Source organism: Malus domestica, chromosome 01 (genome assembly GCF_042453785.1).
Source record: "Malus domestica chromosome 01, GDT2T_hap1".
NCBI lineage: Eukaryota > Viridiplantae > Streptophyta > Magnoliopsida > Rosales > Rosaceae > Malus > Malus domestica.
In genome coordinates this window covers 26,773,756-26,793,911 of record NC_091661.1, presented here as the reverse complement: position 1 = coordinate 26,793,911, position 20,156 = coordinate 26,773,756, and the positions used below count along the sequence as shown (strand labels likewise).

General features: G+C 38.9%; 3 protein-coding genes across 10 annotated transcripts; all 3 read right to left on the bottom strand.

The window, feature by feature from the left end:
* Positions 1 to 1,935: 1,935 nt before the first annotated feature.
* Positions 1,936 to 7,093, bottom strand: LOC103438345 (mini-chromosome maintenance complex-binding protein-like). Of its 2 annotated transcripts, XM_029102331.2 has the most exons (13): positions 6,769 to 7,093; positions 6,430 to 6,543; positions 6,231 to 6,338; positions 4,365 to 4,409; positions 4,147 to 4,266; positions 3,895 to 4,053; positions 3,652 to 3,726; positions 3,371 to 3,484; positions 3,005 to 3,207; positions 2,799 to 2,934; positions 2,486 to 2,710; positions 2,262 to 2,329; positions 1,936 to 2,177 (listed from the first exon to the last, which is right to left on the bottom strand). In XM_029102331.2, the coding sequence occupies exons 1-13, from the start codon at positions 6,934 to 6,936 to the stop codon at positions 2,063 to 2,065; spliced, it is 1,650 nt and encodes a 549-aa protein (XP_028958164.1). In that variant the 5' UTR covers positions 6,937 to 7,093; the 3' UTR covers positions 1,936 to 2,062. The 2 variants fall into 2 exon arrangements, with proteins under 2 accessions (XP_028958164.1, XP_028958167.1); XM_029102334.2 differs by lacking the exons at positions 6,231 to 6,338; positions 6,430 to 6,543; positions 6,769 to 7,093 and adding an exon at positions 4,838 to 5,028.
* A 527-nt stretch (positions 7,094 to 7,620) lies between these two features.
* On the bottom strand, positions 7,621 to 8,786 carry LOC103438335 (glucan endo-1,3-beta-glucosidase-like). Its single transcript, XM_008376885.2, has 2 exons — positions 7,731 to 8,786; positions 7,621 to 7,647 (listed from the first exon to the last, which is right to left on the bottom strand). Exons 1-2 carry the CDS (start codon positions 8,784 to 8,786, stop codon positions 7,621 to 7,623), a joined length of 1,083 nt encoding a protein of 360 aa, XP_008375107.2.
* A 2,350-nt stretch (positions 8,787 to 11,136) lies between these two features.
* LOC103417793 (potassium transporter 2-like) lies at positions 11,137 to 17,147 on the bottom strand. 7 transcript variants are annotated; one of them, XM_070825633.1, is made up of 10 exons: positions 16,656 to 17,147; positions 14,910 to 15,007; positions 14,502 to 14,736; positions 14,154 to 14,399; positions 14,015 to 14,068; positions 13,601 to 13,861; positions 13,264 to 13,316; positions 13,056 to 13,173; positions 12,590 to 12,844; positions 11,137 to 12,440 (listed from the first exon to the last, which is right to left on the bottom strand). In XM_070825633.1, exons 2-10 carry the CDS (start codon positions 14,946 to 14,948, stop codon positions 11,335 to 11,337), a joined length of 2,367 nt encoding a protein of 788 aa, XP_070681734.1. In that variant the 5' UTR covers positions 14,949 to 15,007; positions 16,656 to 17,147; the 3' UTR covers positions 11,137 to 11,334. The 7 variants fall into 7 exon arrangements, with proteins under 7 accessions (XP_070681734.1, XP_070681731.1, XP_070681738.1 ...); XM_070825630.1 differs by lacking the exon at positions 16,656 to 17,147 and adding an exon at positions 15,626 to 15,811; XM_070825637.1 differs by lacking the exon at positions 16,656 to 17,147 and adding an exon at positions 15,434 to 15,580.
* Between the last annotated feature and the right edge of the window lie 3,009 nt (positions 17,148 to 20,156).

The following is a 20,156-nucleotide window of genomic DNA, read 5'->3' as shown; positions in this document are numbered from 1 at the left end:
CTAATACCCTTATAACACAATCATCAAACACTCCAAGATTCTATTGCTTTGTATATGGTAGATGATGAGTCGATTTTATACTATATATTATTTCCTATTCTTGGTATATTTTGGTTATTATTTTGTTGAGATTTTGATGCTTTAATATGCATTTTTAATGTAGGACATGCGAACTTGTTCTGAGCATAAAGTAGTCAAACGGTGGAATTTTTGAGTGATTCCAATTGGAGTGGGTTCGTGAATCTGTTAAGAAGGTTGTAGCAAAATTTCATAATTTTATCCTGAAGCTTCTGATCGTATCGAATTAATTTATGCACAGCGTGCAGTGCCGGCAGATTGGGCTGCAGAGCTTATTTGTGACTTTTGGGCTGGAGGATGATGAATTTTGGACTTGGGCTTTTCTTGGAACTTGAAGAGGAGATCCTAATCTTTAATTTGAGTCGTTTTGGGCCTGATTTGGAGCCCTGAAGATCCAGAAACGTGGTTATGTCTTTGCTGGGCAGATTTCATAGTCAGAATAGAAATGTAATTCCTAGTTATATTTTTATTATTTTATTTCCTAGTTTTTAGAAAACCTTTTCTATGAGGGTTTTAATTTGGAGTAGTATAAATAAGGTTTTTAGCCATTAGGGTTTTGGGGGAGCAACATTGAGAGAATTTAGCATTATTTTGGAGAACTTCATATTTTTTGCCTTGTTTTCATTCTTTTTTCTAGTTAATATATTTTCTTTATTTTGTTTTATGATTGTTCGTATCTAGTTTCTTTTGCTAGGGAGAAACCATATGCCTTAGCATGCATATGTGATTTTATTAATTTGCTTATGAATGGATGCATGCTTGCTTTGAATTATTAATCACTACGATTAAATTATCTAATTGTCTTAGTAATTTGTGACCATTACGGTTTTTAAACAAGTAATTTGATGCAATTTCTGTTGGAACATCACCCTGAAATTGAGGTGGGCTTTTTGTGATTAGTAATTGTAAGTTCACTTAAGGCGATCATCATGCTCTTAAGGGTTGCATGGTTTTTCAAAAGGTTTTCACAAAGTCTTGCATATTTATATTTGATCTGAACATCACAGACGAGTTGCATGTTAGATATACGTTTTCGTTTGAACATCACGAGGAAAATATGTATTAGGAAAGCCTAACCTTCAAAGCATGTATGTAGAAATTCGTAAGTACTTGGTAAAATTGCATATAATTGTTAATGGTGACGGCAAAATTTTAGTGTTTAAATTGTTTTCCAAAACCGCTTTCTTTTGCTTTCTTTACTTCGTTGATCTATTTAATTATTTTTATTTAAATTAGTTTTTATTATTTTAAATTCCAAAATCAACATTTTCGAAACTTTGTTCTAAATAATTAGCTAAGGATTAGTTTAAATACAAATTTTTCTTTCAATCCATGTGGAAAACGATCTTGCTTGAACTGTTATACTACGATAACTTTGTAAATATTTTTAAGTGTGTTTATCCCTACTATTTTAAAGTGTTTTTATCCCTACTTTGCAGGTGATAAAAATTCTATCAGTAGACAATAAAATTGTGTTACAAATGCGTACAAAATTGAACATATTCTCTTGGCACCGAGGAATGGTAACAACATTCCATTATGCATCCCTCACTTGAACTAATTGTCAAGGGCGGACCGCACAGCTGTTCGAATTGGAGACACGGGTGAAGAATTTTTGCCGTAAATTGTCATTGCTCTCCAACATCTCTACGTGCTGCTATTAGTTTTTTTTTTTTTTTTTTTTTTGGGAGAAAAGCTACCATTAGGTGTGTTAACGCTTGTGTCTAGCAGATTTAACTTCGTTGATCCAATTTTGGACATCTACAAATTAGGTTTGAAGAAGGTTAGTGTTATTCCTCATATGACCAGAAAACCTAAAGAGGTATTCGGTAAAACAAACAGAAAAGGGTCCACTCCAGAATTTGAAGAGTCTGAAATTTGATGTAAATTGGCTAAGCATGTTAACATTAACGGCACAATATTTTCTTACAAAAACATCTGCACTGTGGCCGGTAACAACAAATCTCAGTAGTAAATATTACATTCACTTGAGTCTCTCTCTTCTTAACCTCTCGAGTTCCTTGACCATCTGCCAGTGTTCTAATGATAGGGAGGTTTCACCGAAACTCATAGACATCAATCGACCCATTGTCAGCAATCTGCAAGCACAAGCAACAGAATAATGGCTTACTAACGAATCTCGAAAGAAGAAGGAACATTTCGCAAATCTTTCAGTCTCTAACCTGCTGAAATCTTGGGTTCCCAGTGTCCTATCTTCTTGCCTTGCCGCAACCAAGTCATTTTCTATCACCTGTAAGGTTTCAGAGAAAGACATCAGCTAGAGGCGGATCCATCATTTTATTGTTACATGGAGAACGACACTTCTGAACTAAATTAGTAATCCAAAGTTCCCAACTCCACTGAAGTAGCAATTTCAGGGTAACAAATCGTCCCAAGAAACTCTTACCTTCTGTATTTCTGACTCAATAGAATGTGGCAATGATCTAAGAGTAGCCAAGTACCATCTCCAAACCTCTAGTGCTTCTGCGGTAACTTCAACAGAAGCCACTGAAGAAGGGTGGAAAGGTAACACCACATCCGCTGGCAAAATGTTTGATTTGCCTTCTGAAAGAACAACCATTTGAATGTCTGCTGGCATGTCCAGTTTATAGAACTTGAAATCATATTCCACCTGTAAAGGACAAATAAAAAAGTATCATGCCTCAGTGTGCATTTCAGTGCTATAAACTGACACATGTATAATAGAATAGAAAAATCACCTTTTGCAACTCTATTAAAGTTTTAAGCAATCTTGCATTTTCAACCCCAACAGAGTTAAGAATGCCAGCTTCCAACCGGGTCTCATCAAATATCATGTGTGAACCCTCAGCCAGCTGCAGAGCTCCAGTTATCAGCCTGGAGCAATGTGAAAAGTTAAAACTAGAACAAAATTGACACTAAGGTACAGAATTAGAAATCTCATTACCTGCTTGTCTCATAATCCTTCCTTGGCGCAAGAGAAGCAGTGTTGAGATAATCCACTGTTAGGGATATACATTGTGTGAAAGGTAAAATATTCTTGAGAGCACGGCCAATCCGAGTACCAAACACGGGTGCACTTTCTTTGCTTAAACAATTAAGATTTAGTGAAAGCTTCCCCACAGCGACAGTTTCAACTCTAGAATGCACCTGTCAAAAAGAGATTAAATCATACCTCATAAGTAAAGGAGATGAGGAGAGATGTCATTTAAGAGATTGAAATAAGACATGAAATCAAACAACATGATGAACAAAAATAGTATCATCATGTGGATCCAACACCGAAAATTTTGATATGAGGAGGACCATTTACCGTGGACAAGAGATGCAACAGCATGAAATTAGCAGCTATGCCATCATTACCAAGAACAGCTGTAAGGTGCCTCAAGAGAGACTCCCTGATCTCTTTCACCACGTTGGGTTTTGGCTATAAGGTAGACAATAATAGCATTGTCAAACACAATATCTAAGTAATTAAGGGAGGAATGCGGAAGTGGTGAAATTTAGAGATCCCAGGTTTGCATATACACACTCAGACAGGCATAGAAGTCCTTTGTTTGAGGAAATATGAGACCATAATGAGCACAAAATCACCTCGATTGTAGGGGAACAAGGAAGGAAGTCGTGAACTGCAAGTTTCCTGTGAATAAAACAGTGGAGACGTGGTACCTGCACCAAGGGAAAAATGTGAAACAAAAAAGAGAGTATAAAAATGTATGTACTTATAGTCCAATACCAAGTACTAACAAACAAGCTGTACAGAACCAAACATGCAAAATTTAGTCTTTTCTTATATATGGAGACCAACAATTTCATAAATGCAAGATTAACCAATACCTTATTAGGGGGCAAGTGAACCAACACATCTTCGCTAAAACCATTTGTGAAATCATCTGATACATCCTTGTCCTCTTTAAATTCTGAATCAAAAGTGAAGACTCCAACAAACTCAAAAACCTCATTTAGCTTTAAGTCAGACTCCGGACAATCATATATCTGAAAGCAACAAAAGTTTCATCAGCTTTCACAAAGAGAGAACAAATCTCGGCTCATCATTTTTCTGTTAGTACAATTAATTGTCCAATGTACCTTAATAAGACAAGGAAGCAAATCCCTGTCGACATCAGGCACCATAATCACACTAGAGCTGGTGCCCTCAGTAATTGACTGCTGAGATGGAGTAGGAAGGGAAGAATGTCCATTCTCTTTCTGGAAAACAAGAAGAAATTCAGTATGAATAAGTATATGTTCCATCAGAATGGAAAACTAATGTTTTTTTTTATTTGAATAAAGTTGGTACTACTTACCAGCTTTTTGGGAGAAGAAGAACCTTCAATCCCATCATCTGAAACCTGTTATTTAATGCAGTATGTTAGGTAGACAAACAAGATGTCATGTTCCCAGTACAAAGCTGAGGGCACAATTCAGAGATTGGGATGTGCAGAAAATAAAAACCATCTGAAATAAACAAAGCAACATGAATGCATCTAGCCAATCAAGTAAACTATGACAATCCAATTAACTGAAACCCTTGCAGAGAGCTTCCTACTCAATTCACCAACCAAAACTTCCTAAATTCAAATAACCGCTTTGAGCTGCTTTGAAGCCCATCATAACGATGACCATAAGGAGGTTTTGCACTGTAATATAGTATGCATTTTCTACTTAATCACGATTATCCTTTCAATAAAGAAGAACAGTTAAAATGCATACTTAATCACGATTATCCTTTCAATAAAGAAGAAACAGTTAATATGCAGATTATGAAAATGGAAATTACATCGTAATCCATGATATCAGTAGCTTCAGCATCCACTCTCTGACGCTTCTCTCTTTGTTGGGTTGCCGAATCCATAATTCTATACACCACCGCCTCAGAAGGAGATTCAGTCCATGAATTCTGTGTTGGAATTGTTTATTCTAAAGTATATGGTCACTTGGCCATTTGGCTAAGTATCAGGTTCATCATGCGAGGACCAAGCACATAGATGTGCGTTATCACTTTGTTCGTGAAATTGTTGGTGAAGGGGAAATCATTCTCCAGAAGATTCCAACTAAAGACAACCCCGCTGATATGTTGACTAAGGTTGTTGGTGTAGCCAAGTTTGTTCACTGTTTGAACTTGGCTCACATTTTGCCTATATAAAGAAGGCGTTGAGTAGTAGGAGTTTTGGAGCATTTGGCTCGGCATGAGTTGTTCTCTTGCTAGTGTTTGGGAGTGATGTTGTGTGTTAATTGTGTTGGTTGGCTTATCATGGCGTTTTTCGGAACTTGGCCAAGGTGGAGATTGTTGGATTATGTGGCCAAGTGACCATATACTTTAGAATAAACAATTCCAAAAGAAAAAAGACAACTTAATGATTGTGTCTTCCTTGTTTTGGGGAGGAAAAAAGGGAATTGTTTTTTTTTGTCTTGACCCATGGGAAAAGCCACGGATGGCTTTGGGGTTTTAATTAAAGGATAGCAATTATCCTCATTGTTTAAAAGGGAGTGAGTGAGAGCTGAAAAACAGTGGGCAGAGAAGAAGAAGAAATCTGGAGCAGCAACCCCATTTCGAAGAGAAGAAGGTACTCTTCTCTTTGGTTAGTAATCATCCATCAAAGTAATTGTAATAGCTTTGAGCTTTGTATAGAGAAGAAATTAATCACTATATTTTCTTCTCTATTTGTTTCTTTGGTGTGTGAGAGCTATTGGGTGTATTGGGTTATTTGGGTTGTGAGATTGCCAACACTTTGTAAACTCCCATTTGGTTGATAGTGGATTATTGGGTGAGCTCCTACTGCTCCGAGGACGTACTCCAGTTACACTGTTGAGGAACCTCGTTAAAATCTTGGTGTCTTTAATATTTTGTTCTTGCATTTTATTTGATATATTTCCTGTGGGTTATAAAGAGTTGGTTCCCAAAGGTTTGGTGCTATTCTTAGCACAACATTCTGTCCTGGCACCTAGAGACAAAAACAATATAACAAAATGAAAATCAAAAGAATGTCGGCCCGCAAATCCTTGCAGGCTCTTTGAAGTTAAAGGAATGTCATTTATCCTAAAAAAGTGAAAATTCATATACCAAATACCACACTAGGCATATGCTTATGTGCTTTGAATTTCTACCACCATTTTACTAAAACTAAAGCATATGGTGCTATAAAGAAGAAAGAGTTTGAACATAGATTCACCGGTGTGCAATAGATCATACGGCGTTCCCACAATCGCATATCGGGCTTAGAATCCATGGGGAATTGAGGAACATCGGTAAACTTGTTGGTCCTCCAAACAGAACCATCCTTCAATACAAACAACACATTGTTTTAGCACCAAAGAAATCAGTCAGTATTGGATCATAAGAAAAATGATCGGAGGGCATAAGACTGCTACCGTATAAGCACCGACGTAGAATTCATTTCCCAGCATGTCTTGTATCATTCCGCGAAATCGAACCAGAGTGTTGGGCTGAACCCATCTTATACTTGCAGAATTCAGAAGTGGCACCTAAATTTTCACAAGCAAATAAATAAATTTCAAATCTTTTTTTGCTATAGAAATAAATTCAATTGTTAATTGGCATCGCACACAGAATAATATTATATAAGCCCAGCTAAGAAAAAGAGATTAATGGGGAAAAGGGGGAAAATACACAATTAGGGTTTCAAGGAGAATAAAATGAGAAAATCAAAAGGCATATTAGCAATTGAAAGCGGGTATTAGGTTTTGGACCTGAGAGAGGCCGCCGTCGTCGTAGAGAAAACTGCGGAAGAGATCGACGGCGCCCCAGTCCTTGCCGCTGAAGGAGGCCGGGTCGGATCCCGACGCAATCGCCTTCGCGAAAGTGGATCGAACCGCTCCGAGAGGGTTCGCCAGACAGTCGTACGCTACTCCCACCATATCTGATTCTCTCTCTCTCTCTCTCTCTCCTCCCAGTTCACTCGCTCTCACAGTCTCTCTCTCTCTCTCTCTCTCTGTCGATGTGCCGTTTGGGATTCGGTTTCCCGCGCTTTTAAGTGAGGTCGTTGGGTTTTTTCCCGCTAAGAAGTGCTTGTTCCCGCCATTTTGGTCCTAGGTTACTGGCTCTATCTTCTTACTTACAAAGAGTATAATTTAATGAGTTTCGGATCCTCGGATGTCGCAGACGACTTTTGGATCGTTGGATGCCTGGAAATCTAAGTTGTGTTTTGTTTTTGCTTGCTTAGCTTGGGTGAGCTATTTTAGATTTTAATTAATAAATATGATAGACGGATTCAAACTTAAGTTAGAGTCCGTGTATTATTTTAGCGAACTTAGTTACGCAAGGATTAAATTTACTTCTATTGATTAATTTTTTCATGACGATAAAATCTATTTCTATTCCAATTTTATTATTGAAAACGTCGAACTTAATTGGGTGTATAGAGAGAGTATATTTTTCAGTCATTTTAGCTACGCCTCTAATCTTCGATTATGGTTAATTTGCTGGTTAATTAGCAGTTCTGAAAAGCCTTCATTAGTTCCATCATCAGTTCATAAACGTAGAAGAGAATCAAATTGGACAAACACATAAATTAAAAAAATTAAAAAAAAAATCTAAGAATGTTACATTATTTGGAGACGAATTACATACTAATTAAGAAAAAAGAAATTAAACAAAGACACAATATAACTGCACTTTGAGCTAATAGTGCACTCGCATTACTTTCCGTTACCGGCTCCATCCTTTGTACCGGCTCCAGCCTTTGTTCTTCAAAATTGATAGGATAAACGGGTCTCTTGTTCGGATAAAACAGACCCCATTGTCGCTCCACTGCTTCACCAGATTTCATGTTCTCGTTAAACATGGCAAACAAGTAAGTCTCGACGGACTTTCCCGGCCGCCTTGGAGTGCCATGTGACGACAGGACGTGCCTAATTAGGTTAGAGTTGTATTTTTGCGCAGTGCTTGGTGTTGTCACGTTCCCATTCCCGCCGGAGGGCCAGCCCGTCTCGGACACCACCACTCGGACTTGGGGTGCGCCTGCTTTCTCCAACGATGCATAAACCGCATCCACCATGGCATCAAACAGGTTGTAATAACTCAGACCATCATCTGTCACTACAGCGTTTTCGGAAGCGAACAATGCATAAGGTAGTGAAACGTCGCTAGGGTTTTCAACGTAGGTAAAGTAAGGGTACACATTGACTAGCAACGGTGCACCAATGTTGTTCAAGTATCGTGCGATCGGAACCATATACTCCGCGGTGTCCTGAGAAAATGTTGCGGCCGAGGGAGGGTAAGACTCACCCAGTACCGACATTGCAACTGCGGTCGAGACCTTTATTTGCTCAATAGAGTTAAGAACCCAGGAGCTCAATGCATTGTGCAAGTTTTGCATTGCTGGGAGGACGTATTTTGCAACCTCTCCTGGGATGACCTCGTTCCCAACGGCTATGTATCGAAAATTGACTTGCGGCCAATAAGGACGAATGTAAGCTGCTACCCAGTCCCCAGCAGCGGATTCAGTGCTTGCAAGTTGTTGAAGTTCATCATTACGAACTCCAACTACGACGTTAATGCCAGAACCACGAAGGGCCTCGAGCGCTTCGTGGTTTGGATCGTAGAGTCTCATTAGACCGATTTGATTCAGTTTGTACATGTTGATTACTTCTGTTGGTGGTGGCAAGTCGTTACCTAGCATTCCATAGCATACTCCGATTGGAGAACTGAGTGCTGTCGAAAGCGTGACAAAGAAGGCGAGACAAAGCAACAGAAGATTACGGGCCATCGCAAAGAATGATTCAAGAACACAGGATCGATTAGACAAGTTCTAAACCGAGCTGAATTGGTAGTGTGAATAATCTGCAAATTAGACAGCTCTAAACCATGCATTATATAGTTATCAAACCCCATTTCAACCAGTAAAAAGAAAACTTGATTTCCTGATGGACAAAGGAAATCGAAACTCTTACTGCATTGTCGGAAAAGGAAAGTTAAACTAACAAAAACAGGTATGTTTCTTAGAAAAACCTAAATTAAACGAGGAGTTCAACTCAGACTAGGAAAACCTAAATTAATAAAGACGAAACGGGAATTAATATTAGCACTCAAACAGCTGCATTGCTCTCTAGCGTAAAAAGTTGAGCTCAAAAAAAGTGCAGGATGACGTTCTTAGAGTGGTAATTCACACTCTCAATCTTCGAACATAATTTTAAGGCCCTAAAAGATCTAATTTTCCAAACTTCACGTCGGAAGCCTAGAGCTCCGGAAACGGAGAATGTGTGTGTCCGGTTAAAATTTGTTGCCTGAATTGGCACGCAAGCAATTGCCGACGTTAAATCCGATCATTGATGTATAATGTACGTATTTATGTTTAGGCTCTCTGGGACATCTGATATACATAACAAAGCAAACTGATGAGCCTTCATCATCCAGAGAAAAGTCTGGTAAAGAAATTGCCGGATTTTGATTTCTCCAAACAGGCCACATGAACATATCTTCCAAGCTTGTCCACTTCCCTGGGCTCGCCACCCGTATCTTTCTTGCAAACCTTGAACGTTTTGTCCACCCACCCCTCCTCCACATATTTCCCATCCACTAATTTCAAGTAAAAAACAATTATCCAAATTAGCAAAATTATTTCAACAAATATTTTTTAAAGAAAATACACACAAACACGACCCGTTAATATAATTAGTATGACATGAAAACGACACGAACGCATTAAATACGATCCGTTTGCTAGACCTAGTGTCCTTCCAGTTCTCGTTTGTAAGCATTTTGCGTGCATATTGTCCTAAATTTCTTTGTAGAATATATGAATATTTGAAATTGCTAATGCTACATACCCTCGACATAGTCTTCGAAGAAATCCTTGTACGTCCCTCCAATTTTCCTTCTCAGAGCCCCATGCTGCATGAAAATAATGAAACTCTATTGGCAAATTTGCACAAGCATTCTAGTTTAATTAATTAATTAATTTTTGTTAATCGATCCCTCTTAAAATTAAGGCGTGATTCGGATTTGTCAGCTGTTTTTAGAATTGATTATGAGCTCCTTAATCTTGTTGAATGTGCTAATTTGCCATTTATGTGAGAAAAACGAACATAAAATGCGGTGTATAGGACGGTGTGGGTAAATTTACACTTTATAAAAAATTAAGGGGCTCAAAACCAAATTGAAAGTTGAGAAGGCAAATTGAAGAAGGTGATGAGAATTTAATGAGTTAGTGATTATATCTGTTGTCTGGACACTCTATCTCCAGATTTAGTGTCATCCCAAGCAGAATTTTTTTATTGTGATGGAAATACGGGTGGTACACCATGTGTTTTTATGTAAGTGGTGGGAAATTTTATTTGTTAAATTATTAACTTTTTAACACACATATCCCGTCATTTGTATAGTGACACGTAGTGTACCACCTCGTGTGTCGGTCACACTGAAAAATCTCTCCATCCCTAGCTTCTTCAATAAGCACAGCATCCTCTGCAGACCTGGTCTGAGAAAAATCAAGTGCTTCTGTCACATTGCAGAAGAAGGACTGTTTGGTTTTCTTCTTTGGTTCTTCTTCCTTCTCCCCCTTTTCTGTTTTGGCCAGCACTCTAAGCTGAGAGGACGAGCTCCTGCTGATAAATCCACTGTTTGGTAATCTCTCTGCAGCTCCAAAAAATTTGAAGGGAAGTTGCCATGGGGATAGCTCAGAGCAAGTGTTCTAATTAGGATTCCCATGTATGGATTAATTGCTTATTCTCTGTTTGGTTGGAGGGTTTTTATGAACGAATGCCACTTTTTGCCTGTTTGGGGGACTAAGTAGTGGCCACTACTCGGAACTCAGAAGACCTGGTGGTTTGTATAATACTACATGGCCATTTGTCATAGCAGTTGTTTGGTGTTTTTTCGTTAAAGTGAACATTACCGGATGCTTTTCGTTAAAGTTCCCTATCAAGTAAAACGAGAAACTCGTTAAGTTGGCTTATGAAGAATGAGGTGGCGTAAGGGCACTCATTTTTTTGGTCAGTTGAACATTATCGAAGTTAACGATTTTTTCTGAACAACTTGACATAGGAGGTAACATAGGTTTCCGAGATGAATCGTAAGAGGCACAGTCATACGGTTGTAAGTTCAGGAGAATAGCGAGATTTTCGTCAAAGGACGGGGCATAAAAGCAAATAAGCCTAACGTGCTTCTAATAAAAACACTTCTAACAAGTCAAGCCTCATAACCACCCAAGAAAAAAGAAGTAACTTTTACAATTTTCTGGTAGTAAATTTCATCAACGAGATTGACATGATAAAAACAAAGACAAAACTTTTTCGGTAATTGCATGTCCGTCTGGTCTACACAATATAAACCATGCCAACCTCGAGAAGAGACACCGGAGGGACCTTCAGCGCCACGTCTGCCCCCCTGCAATTCCTCCTCAGGCAGTTATAACCGAAGTTAATGGCGAATCTCTTCATAAAGGACGACCCTTGCTTGGCTTTTATGTGTGAGTGCCCAAGTATAAATGCAGTCCCAGCCTGTTGAGCTGCGTAGAGATCCTCAAGCTCTTCGCGCATCTGCATTGTATTCTCAGGCCGGGTGTCAGGCTGAGACTCCTCGTCGATAACAAACCTCACTCTTCTTTCCACCGGTTCCATCTCAATAACTTCTGCTATACTTTCTATAGTTGGGAAACCAGCAGATACACTTGCCGGTTGAGTCTCCTCAATCTCATAAGCTGGTGCACCAGAAAATGCTACTGTTCCGATGACAGCTAGTCCACACTCGCTCGTGTCAGTAGACCTTGATGCATCATCCTCGGTACATGAGCTGGTTCTCTGTGTTCGCCACCAGTCATATCGGATGAAATCAACCAGCCTTTCAACTAGTTCTGTTTCAAAGGAGTCAACATCTTGATGAACATCACGGTATCCATAACGAACAATGCACCTGTAGGACCGATGAGCTGCAGGACCAATGCGACCCACCAAGTATCGTTCAGCAGGCGGCACATATGGGACTGGGACTGATTTTACACACACGAAAACTAGGATGCGGTGGAAAGCAGGGAGGTTGGTTACAAAGCGGGAGAAGTTAGCAGGAATGCCGGAGGTGAGATCTGTGAACACTAGGCCAATGCCAGGGACCCGAGCGATTCCCAAGCTTGGACCCAAAGCTAGAAGCCAGTCTAATGAAACCTTGTTGTGGAGGTCATATTCGTACTTCTTGATGGTTCCATAGTGCCATACAAACATGATAGTCATGAGGAACAGCGCAAGAAGGATGGGAAGCCAGGCACCCTCTCGGAACTTGGTGAGCGAAGCTGAGAAGTAGAGCAATTCAATGGAGCCAAAGAAGATTAGGAAGCAAAGGGCTACAATAGGCGGCTTGTGCCAACAAATGATAATCACCAAGGAAGTGAGGCATGTGGTAACCAACATAACTGTCATCACTGCTAGCCCTGCAATTAAAGATAACAACCGCTTAGTACTCCAAGCAACAAAAGTGATTAATTAACTTCTTCTTGGATGCATTCGTGTTTTGAAGTTTACGCAGGCTTTAAGATCAAATATATAGTATGAGCTAGCAAAATATGTAAGGGTAACTTACCAGAAGCATTTCCCAGGTGTTTTGTGTCTCTAAATCCAATGGTCACTGCAATGCAGAGGATCATGAGCATCCAATTGATCTCGGGGATGTATATCTGGCCATGTACCTTGTCAGAAGTGTGGATGACCTTGACTCTCGGAAAACAACCTAATGATTGGCTCTGGTTTATGATAGAAAATGTTCCGCTGATGATTGCTTGGCTTCCCACAACAGAAGCAAGAATGGCTAGTACAAGCACCGGCCATCTCACACTTTCTGTCCCAAAAAATGAAGAGCTGTTACATCTTCCATAATAAGTATATATACTAGACAACTACAGTATGATAGATATCCTAAAAGATTACGGCATGAACCCCTTGTAGTACAATGCAAACTAAATCATCCAATTCTCATGCAGCAGCATATCTGATTCTATTTCTACGCGTGCTGGATATATTCTTGCCTTTAAAACAAGAATGACACATACCTGGAACCGAGACATAGAAACTGATTCGGTGACTGGTGTGGTGATGTTGCGATAAGTAAGCAGCCTGCCCCATATATGCCAATATAAGAGCTGGATAAACCAAAAAGGTAAAAGCAACCTGCACAACGAAGGGGGTTGCAGCTTCTGTTATCAGTATGCAAATCAGCGTTGGAAATGCATAGCGAAGACATTACTAGGAAGGTATTACCTGAATGGCATTATATGAGAAGTGGCCAAGATCAGCAAACATTGCCTCTGCGCCTGCAAGCATAGTCACACATATCATTAGCATTTATTTGGTTTCTCTCTTTTCGTTTGCATTTATTTGCCATCAAATTATTTCAGGAAATGAATGTCAGTTCTATGAAATTATATCAGTTAGGTTTTCTGGAATTCCATGTTCAATGCTTTCTACCATATGGGATCTGGCATGCACTGGCAAACTTATGCTTTATGCATACGTTTTCCACAACTCATCAACATGCAGGACAAGCAACACGACAAGATGTATATAGGGGAATATGATAATTATTCTCCGATGTTACCTGTTATGCACAGCAATATTCCACCTAGAGACATCCACCCACTTATCCTTGTCTTCCTCAAGAACTTGAACATGTAATAAGGAGACAGAGCTTGATAGACATGCTGGTTCCAGTGGATTATATTATACAAGCCAAGAGCACTGATGCACAGAAGCCATGCCAACACCACTGGTGCAAAAAAGAATCCGATTCGATGGGTGCCATAGTGTTGAAGTGCAAATAGACATAACAATATGAAACAAGTAATTGGAACCACAGCATCTGAAAATTGGCGAGTGAAATTTACGCACATCAGTATAATTAAAGTAAAGTTGACATTTCATCATATACAAATCTTAAGAAAACAAAAACTGATTAATCCTACGCTCCTATTGACTGGAAATGGAAAATCGAGTAGGAGACGAGACTGCTTACACTGGTGATGCTCCTTGGACATGGATAATTCGAGGCCAGACACCGCAGAAAAGACTAAAATAAAGCACAGCCATGAATCAGTCATCAAACCAGAAGAAATTGCTACATCTTTTATTCTTCAATACGAAATGCATTCTACCTGAAATGGCTGGAGTGAGCACGCCATCGCCAATTACCATACAAGTTCCAAGAAGAACAAGAATTAGCAAAGCAGTGTGCAAGGTCTTGCACTTCTCAAGTACAAGTTTCACCCTTGAACTTTTTTCCTTCTCCGGTGGGTGCTCCAATTTATAAGTAGAAAGGGCCTCATCAGCAAGCTGCCGGTTGGGCAGAAGGCTTACTTTCGCATGCCTACATATCAACGAATACAGTGCAAATGTACCACCTGCAGAAAATCATGCACCAAATGTTATAGCCTAAATACAAGATGTACGCATTCACTGCTTGTTTAGTACTTTTTTCATATAACTGCTTGTTTAGTACTTACCCTCTCCATTATCATCAGCCCGAAGGACTATAAAGACATACTTGAACAGCGGGACTAAAGTAAGAGTCCAGAAGACAAAAGAAAGTACACCATAAATCTCTTCATTCGTATCCGAATGTTGAATGTCTTCTGCAAATGCACTCTTGTAAACATAGAGAGGGGAAATGCTCAGGTCACCATACACTACTCCAAGGCTCTGGTAGGCCAACAGCATAATATTCTTCCAAGAATCCTTCTGGAAATTCAGTCCAACAAACAAATTTCTGAGTGTTCGGGTCGATTCTAGGAACAATCATTCACCAAGTTTCTAAAACATAAATTGCTTTGCTTATATAGACTTATACCACAACCAGCCAGAAACATCAAAAGGGTTGATGAACATAAGCACAATGAAGATACAGCACTAACCTTTGGAGTGTCATAACACTTAATTCTCTCAAGATCCATGGCGCTGCTCAAATTTCAGCTTTGAGTGCTAGATCAGTTGGAAGCAGTTATTTGCAGATCTGCATTGAAACAGTACAAATTTCATTGGTTAACTCAAAGTGCAGATTCTGCAGAATCCAAATATTTAAAATCCACAGCTTTATAGATTTCAAAGTATGAATAATCACACTTCCAAGAACATATTCACACACTTTCCGGTAAACCCACATGGAATCCATACTAGTAATCACATTCCCACCAAAAGTTTGAAGGCTCAGAGAAAAATCTTTTACAAATTTGCAGGATAAGAATGAAAACTCAAAAGGGATAAAAACCAAAAAATAAAAAAGAATTGGAGGTCAGCTGCACTAGAAAGTCTAGAATTCTTCAGATAAATGTCTCATAGAAATAAGTAAGGGGCCCTCAATCATTCTATACGCAGCTCCCTGTCACTTTACCCTTCTCAACCTTCAATGGTTGGTAGGGTTAGAAAATAAAAACTTAACCTTGTTGTCAACATTCTATAGGAAAAAGATGGAGAAACTTGAATTTAACTATGATGCATGTGACATAAAACTTCCCATTTTTCACAAGAAAAACATATGGAAATTGGAGATATCAGCAGATGGCCAAAGAAAAAGTTGAGTAATAGAAACAAGGGCATAGCCACGTGAATCAGTAAGAAGAGTTGCATTTACCCAAAAGAAAAGAAAATTCGGGGTCAGGTAACTGGTGCCCACGCAAATAAAGCTGATTTCAAGGACCATTTATCTCAGATTCATAGCCACTATCTTATCACCTCTCTCTCTCTCTCTCTCTCTCTCTCTAACCCACAACCTTTTATAAATCAAGTATTTCATTTATGAGTGTTCTGGTTGTTCCACATTCCCACCTAACTGCTAAAACCCTTCATTTTCTTGGGCTTGTAAAACATGATATTGAAAGCTTGTCTCTTAACAAGTTTTTTTACCAACACAGAAGGTAAACTGTCACTATCTCAATAAATATACAAAAGGGTTTGCAGCTAACTGAAGAAATCAACAAACAAAACCAAGACCATACCAAAAGTTAATTTCCAGAAACTTGTAAGATTTACCCAAATGGCAGTAAAAAAAAATAAAAAAAATTTGCAAAACAAGGACTATATAATCTAAATTATAGAGGCAATTGGCAAACCCATGTGAAATTAAGGACTTATGAACATGCTAATGCTAGCTCGAAGGAGCTAACTTTTTCCCAACCCGTAAAGACAAACAACATGAGGGGATAAAAGGCTCAGTCTTTTCAGATTTTCCATCACACCCAGTAGGAATGGCCTCTGTGGGCTCTTCCCTTCTGACCCACCCACCTTGTCCTTTCTTCATTTTAGCTAAACAACTTTTTGATTGCATCAGCTATCATCAATCTTTGCCGGGATTGAAGATTGCCACTTCCATTTTTGTCCAAATTACAGATATTTTCTGGAAGATTCTGCCTTTGCAATTCTAAGTTATAACCCACCAATACAATATTAAAATTTAAGCTTGAAATTCAAGGAAATAACTTTAAATCTATCGGTTAAGCAGTTAGTAGGCAAGGTGTCTTTCTCCTTTGGCTTAAGTTCGAATTTCTATCTCGTGAATTAGAGTAGTTTAAAATATCGAATCCTGGAAAAAAAAAATGGAACCAATAACAAAGAGAATGAAGTAGAGCTTGCATTTACACAAACCGATTACAAACTAAAATTACCTAAGATTTTCGCACCAGCAAATCAGCATGGATCTCCAGGCATTGAACAGAAAATGAGGCTTTTATATTTCTGTTTTTCTTCTTCTTTACACAACCGTATTGCGAGGCGGAAAAATCAAACTCACGAACTCGAATGCAAGTTTGTATGCTCTTGTTAACCAACCGAGCTACAAACCCTTTCTCGTAAACGAGGTTTTCTACTTGAGAGCACTTGAGCTGAGCCGCACACTTTTTTTGCTCGGAGGTGACAACAACTGGCAACTGGGTGTTTATCAGGCTTTGTCAAAGCAAACTGAAGCAGTAAACAGACGGGTCAAAGATTTGGGTGTTTATGTTCGGTTCGATAGGGGATGGATTTGATGTGTGTTTGAGTGGAGTGAAAAAGCATGTGACAGTGAGTCATGGTGGCTTCGGGTGCATTGCATGTCAAAGATTCAAAGTGTGTCGACCAACCGACCATTGCGAATGTTTCTCTCTCGGTATATTATTCACTCATCAGTAAAGTGACAATATTATATGATTTATGAACGTGGGGGAGTTTGGGAGGATATCGATTGCTTCTGTTCTTAAAATTGTTAAAGTAAAGGTCGTGTCATACATGAGACTTTTACAAATGGGAATGAATGTTTGGTTTATTAATACTAGCAATTGTACTATATTAAAATTTTGAAAATTAAATTTATAAAAAGAGAAAATATAAAATGGTCGTTAAAGATTTTTAGACGACCTTCAAATGATTTTTGGTTGTTAAATAGGTTGCTCATATTTTTAGTGACTGTTTCTAGTTAACTATTTCGTTACTAAAAGTATTTTATTTGGAGAAAATCGTGGAAGAGAGAGGAAGTTGAGAGGGGCAACTGATATGGTTACTTAGCTGTGATGGATAAAAAAGTGTTTGATTTAATACAAAGAAATTACCAGAAATTACCCGAAATTACCCATTTTGTTAATCTTGAGACCAAAATAGCATTTTTAGAATACGCACAAAACATGCATACGATATGCACAAGATTTCTTAACCTTGGGGATCAAAATATAATTTTTCTAAAATATGAAATGACTTAATTGCCCTCGTATATAAATGAGTTATTTTCTCCAACCCAATCATCATTTGAACGTTTCTTCGAAAATCCACCGCTCAATCTCTAGCTCGAAGAAACCTAACCCCCAAACTGCAACCCTTTTCCACTGAGGTAAAACATACATTGGCATTTGCCTCTTTTGGATTGTAGGATACATTGGCGTTTGCTAATTCATAGATAATTTACTGATTGATTTGATAAATAGCATTTTGCCAATGTTGGATATCCCACAGTTCCTCCATATTTTCTTGCGACAAATTGGGGTGCCAACTTTGGCATCTGAGCAGTGTTCACCTTGGCCCTTGCTTTAGCTACGACAACTTGGATGGTTGCTCGAATCCCACCTCCAAGTTCCTGCTTCAAGAATTTTCAAATATTAGATGCCGAGCACATCAAGAACTTTCAAGTTTCAAATGTTAGTAGAGAGGTGGACTAACCTTTGGTCGGTAATGGTTTTGGTCGAGGAAATATATCTCCGGTTGTGCAAACAAAGGGAAATTAGGCACCTTACATTAATTGTTACGAGAAATCTATCTCGAGCTGGTGAAGAGGTTGGATGAAGGTATTCTCATGCGCCTGATCAAATTGCTTCTTTAAGTTAATCCTTGCCGCCTTAATTTAACTAATATTGAAGTGTTTAACAGCTACAACTTGCATATTAGTTTTCTTAAAACTTTTTATTCGTAGCATTACAACTAGCATTTCTTGCTCGCAGAATCTATTAGCGACATCTATGCTGCCAGTCTCAAGGGATCCATATCCACAATTCACGGTGCGAAATTCAGTTGAACCAGACAAAGCAATTGAAGAAGCTAAAATTGACTCTGATTCACTAGTGCAAAATGGGGTGGAACTTATGGTAGGCGGCGATAGGGATGAAGTTACGGCAGAGGTAGAGCAATCTAATATCGATGATGACATGACCATCGCCGTGGAAGCTTTTGAAGATACAGTTGGATCATCAGACGCAAATTCAGTGCAGACGAATAATTCTTAAGTTTTCAGTGATGTAGAACAAGTATGAGAGAGTGATACAAAAGATAAAAGGAACTAGTGCTTCCAAATTATTATTTTTTTCAATATTGTCTTGATGTTCAAAACTTATTGAGAAATTGCATCCGCAGTTAGCAACACAGCAGAGCAAACAGAGAAATGGTTTAGGCTCAAGTCTTGATCTTCATCATCTTCAGCATCCTGCTCCTGCAAAAATTCAGTACAAATCAACTTCAGTACAAACTACAACCCTCCACAATATCTTAATTTGTATGACAATTACGTCACATTCACATTGTTACGTTAATAAAATGAGCAAAGGAAAGGCAAGGCTCGCAATACATTTTTGGTATGTTTGAAATCAAATGCATGAGCTAGCCGTCACCAGTCACCGGTGAAACCAAAGTTTCCACGTACATAACCGCTTCTAAGGTCAGATCTGGTTCTCCAAAATAAGGATTACTAGGAATACCAGGATTGTCGAGCGCAATCATGCATGTGTCTTCTTCCTCTTCCTCTTCCTTAGGTATATATAATATAAAGTCACCTTGACTCGACCGCATCAGAACTGTACCATCATCTTCCATATGGTATATAGGCATCAACCACTTCACATCTGGAGCGAAAATCATATTCCATCATCACCCATATGGTAAGGCCGTCCTCCAACGCATGATGATCTGCATGCTTAAAGCGGGAATTGTAAAAGGAGAGACGATTTCCAATAGTTCCCAGTCCCCTCCCCTGGCTCGATGTTAATGGTTTATACCTAACAAAGGACAACGAATGAAATTTCTCCTGTGCGAAATCAAAGCAACAGATTCTTGTTCCCCATCCCGATGTGATGTGAACTGATCCCAATGTAGAGCTCCATTCAAAAAGCACCCTCGCCTATCAATTTCTACCGAGGCAGTCTCAAGCATCTTCCATGAACCTGTTTTGAGTGCAAAGATTGCAACCAAATTCCTACAACCCAAACGGACCTTGTTGTCACGCCCTGATTCCAACATACGTTGAGAATCGGCACGTGATAAGGAAATTAACGTTCGTTGAATACGGTATAAGTTACGGAATGAAATACTTTAACTGATAATCCAAAATAATGTGAAGGTGGATAAGTTCTCCACAAAATATTTACAAATATTTACATCCAAAAAAGAAGCATAATCTTTGCTTTACTAAGAACAAGTATGAGGTGCTCAAAAGAAAGTCCCAAAAGATAAAGTACAAGAGTGAATCAAGGGTAACTTAATGCTCCAAGTCCCTGATAACTGCACTGCTACCCCCCACCTACAAACTTCTCGGAGTCTACTCAAACTTGTCACATGTACGATCAGTGCCTACACCATCGGAATGGTGCACCAGGCAAACAACAACCTGGATAAGTTGCAAAGCTTATGAGAGTGACAATAATATCAAGTATGTG

Coding starts and splice junctions, on each gene's coding strand:
- LOC103417793 (XM_070825633.1), bottom strand. CDS start 14,948: ATGGATCTTGAGAGAATTAAGTGTTATGACACTCCAAAG. Junction 14,400..14,501: donor GGCTGATGATAATGGAGAGG/GTAAGTACTAAA, acceptor GATTTTCTGCAG/GTGGTACATTTGCACTGTAT. Junction 13,317..13,600: donor AATATTGCTGTGCATAACAG/GTAACATCGGAG, acceptor CTATGCTTGCAG/GCGCAGAGGCAATGTTTGCT.
- LOC103438345 (XM_029102331.2), bottom strand. CDS start 6,936: ATGGTGGGAGTAGCGTACGACTGTCTGGCGAACCCTCTCGGAGCGGTT. Junction 6,544..6,768: donor ACGACGGCGGCCTCTCTCAG/GTCCAAAACCTA, acceptor GTGAAAATTTAG/GTGCCACTTCTGAATTCTGC. Junction 3,727..3,894: donor TTCACTTGCCCCCTAATAAG/GTATTGGTTAAT, acceptor CCCTTGGTGCAG/GTACCACGTCTCCACTGTTT.
- LOC103438335 (XM_008376885.2), bottom strand. CDS start 8,786: ATGGCCCGTAATCTTCTGTTGCTTTGTCTCGCCTTCTTTGTCACGCTT. Junction 7,648..7,730: donor CGGTACAAAGGATGGAGCCG/GTAACGGAAAGT, acceptor TTTCTTAATTAG/TATGTAATTCGTCTCCAAAT.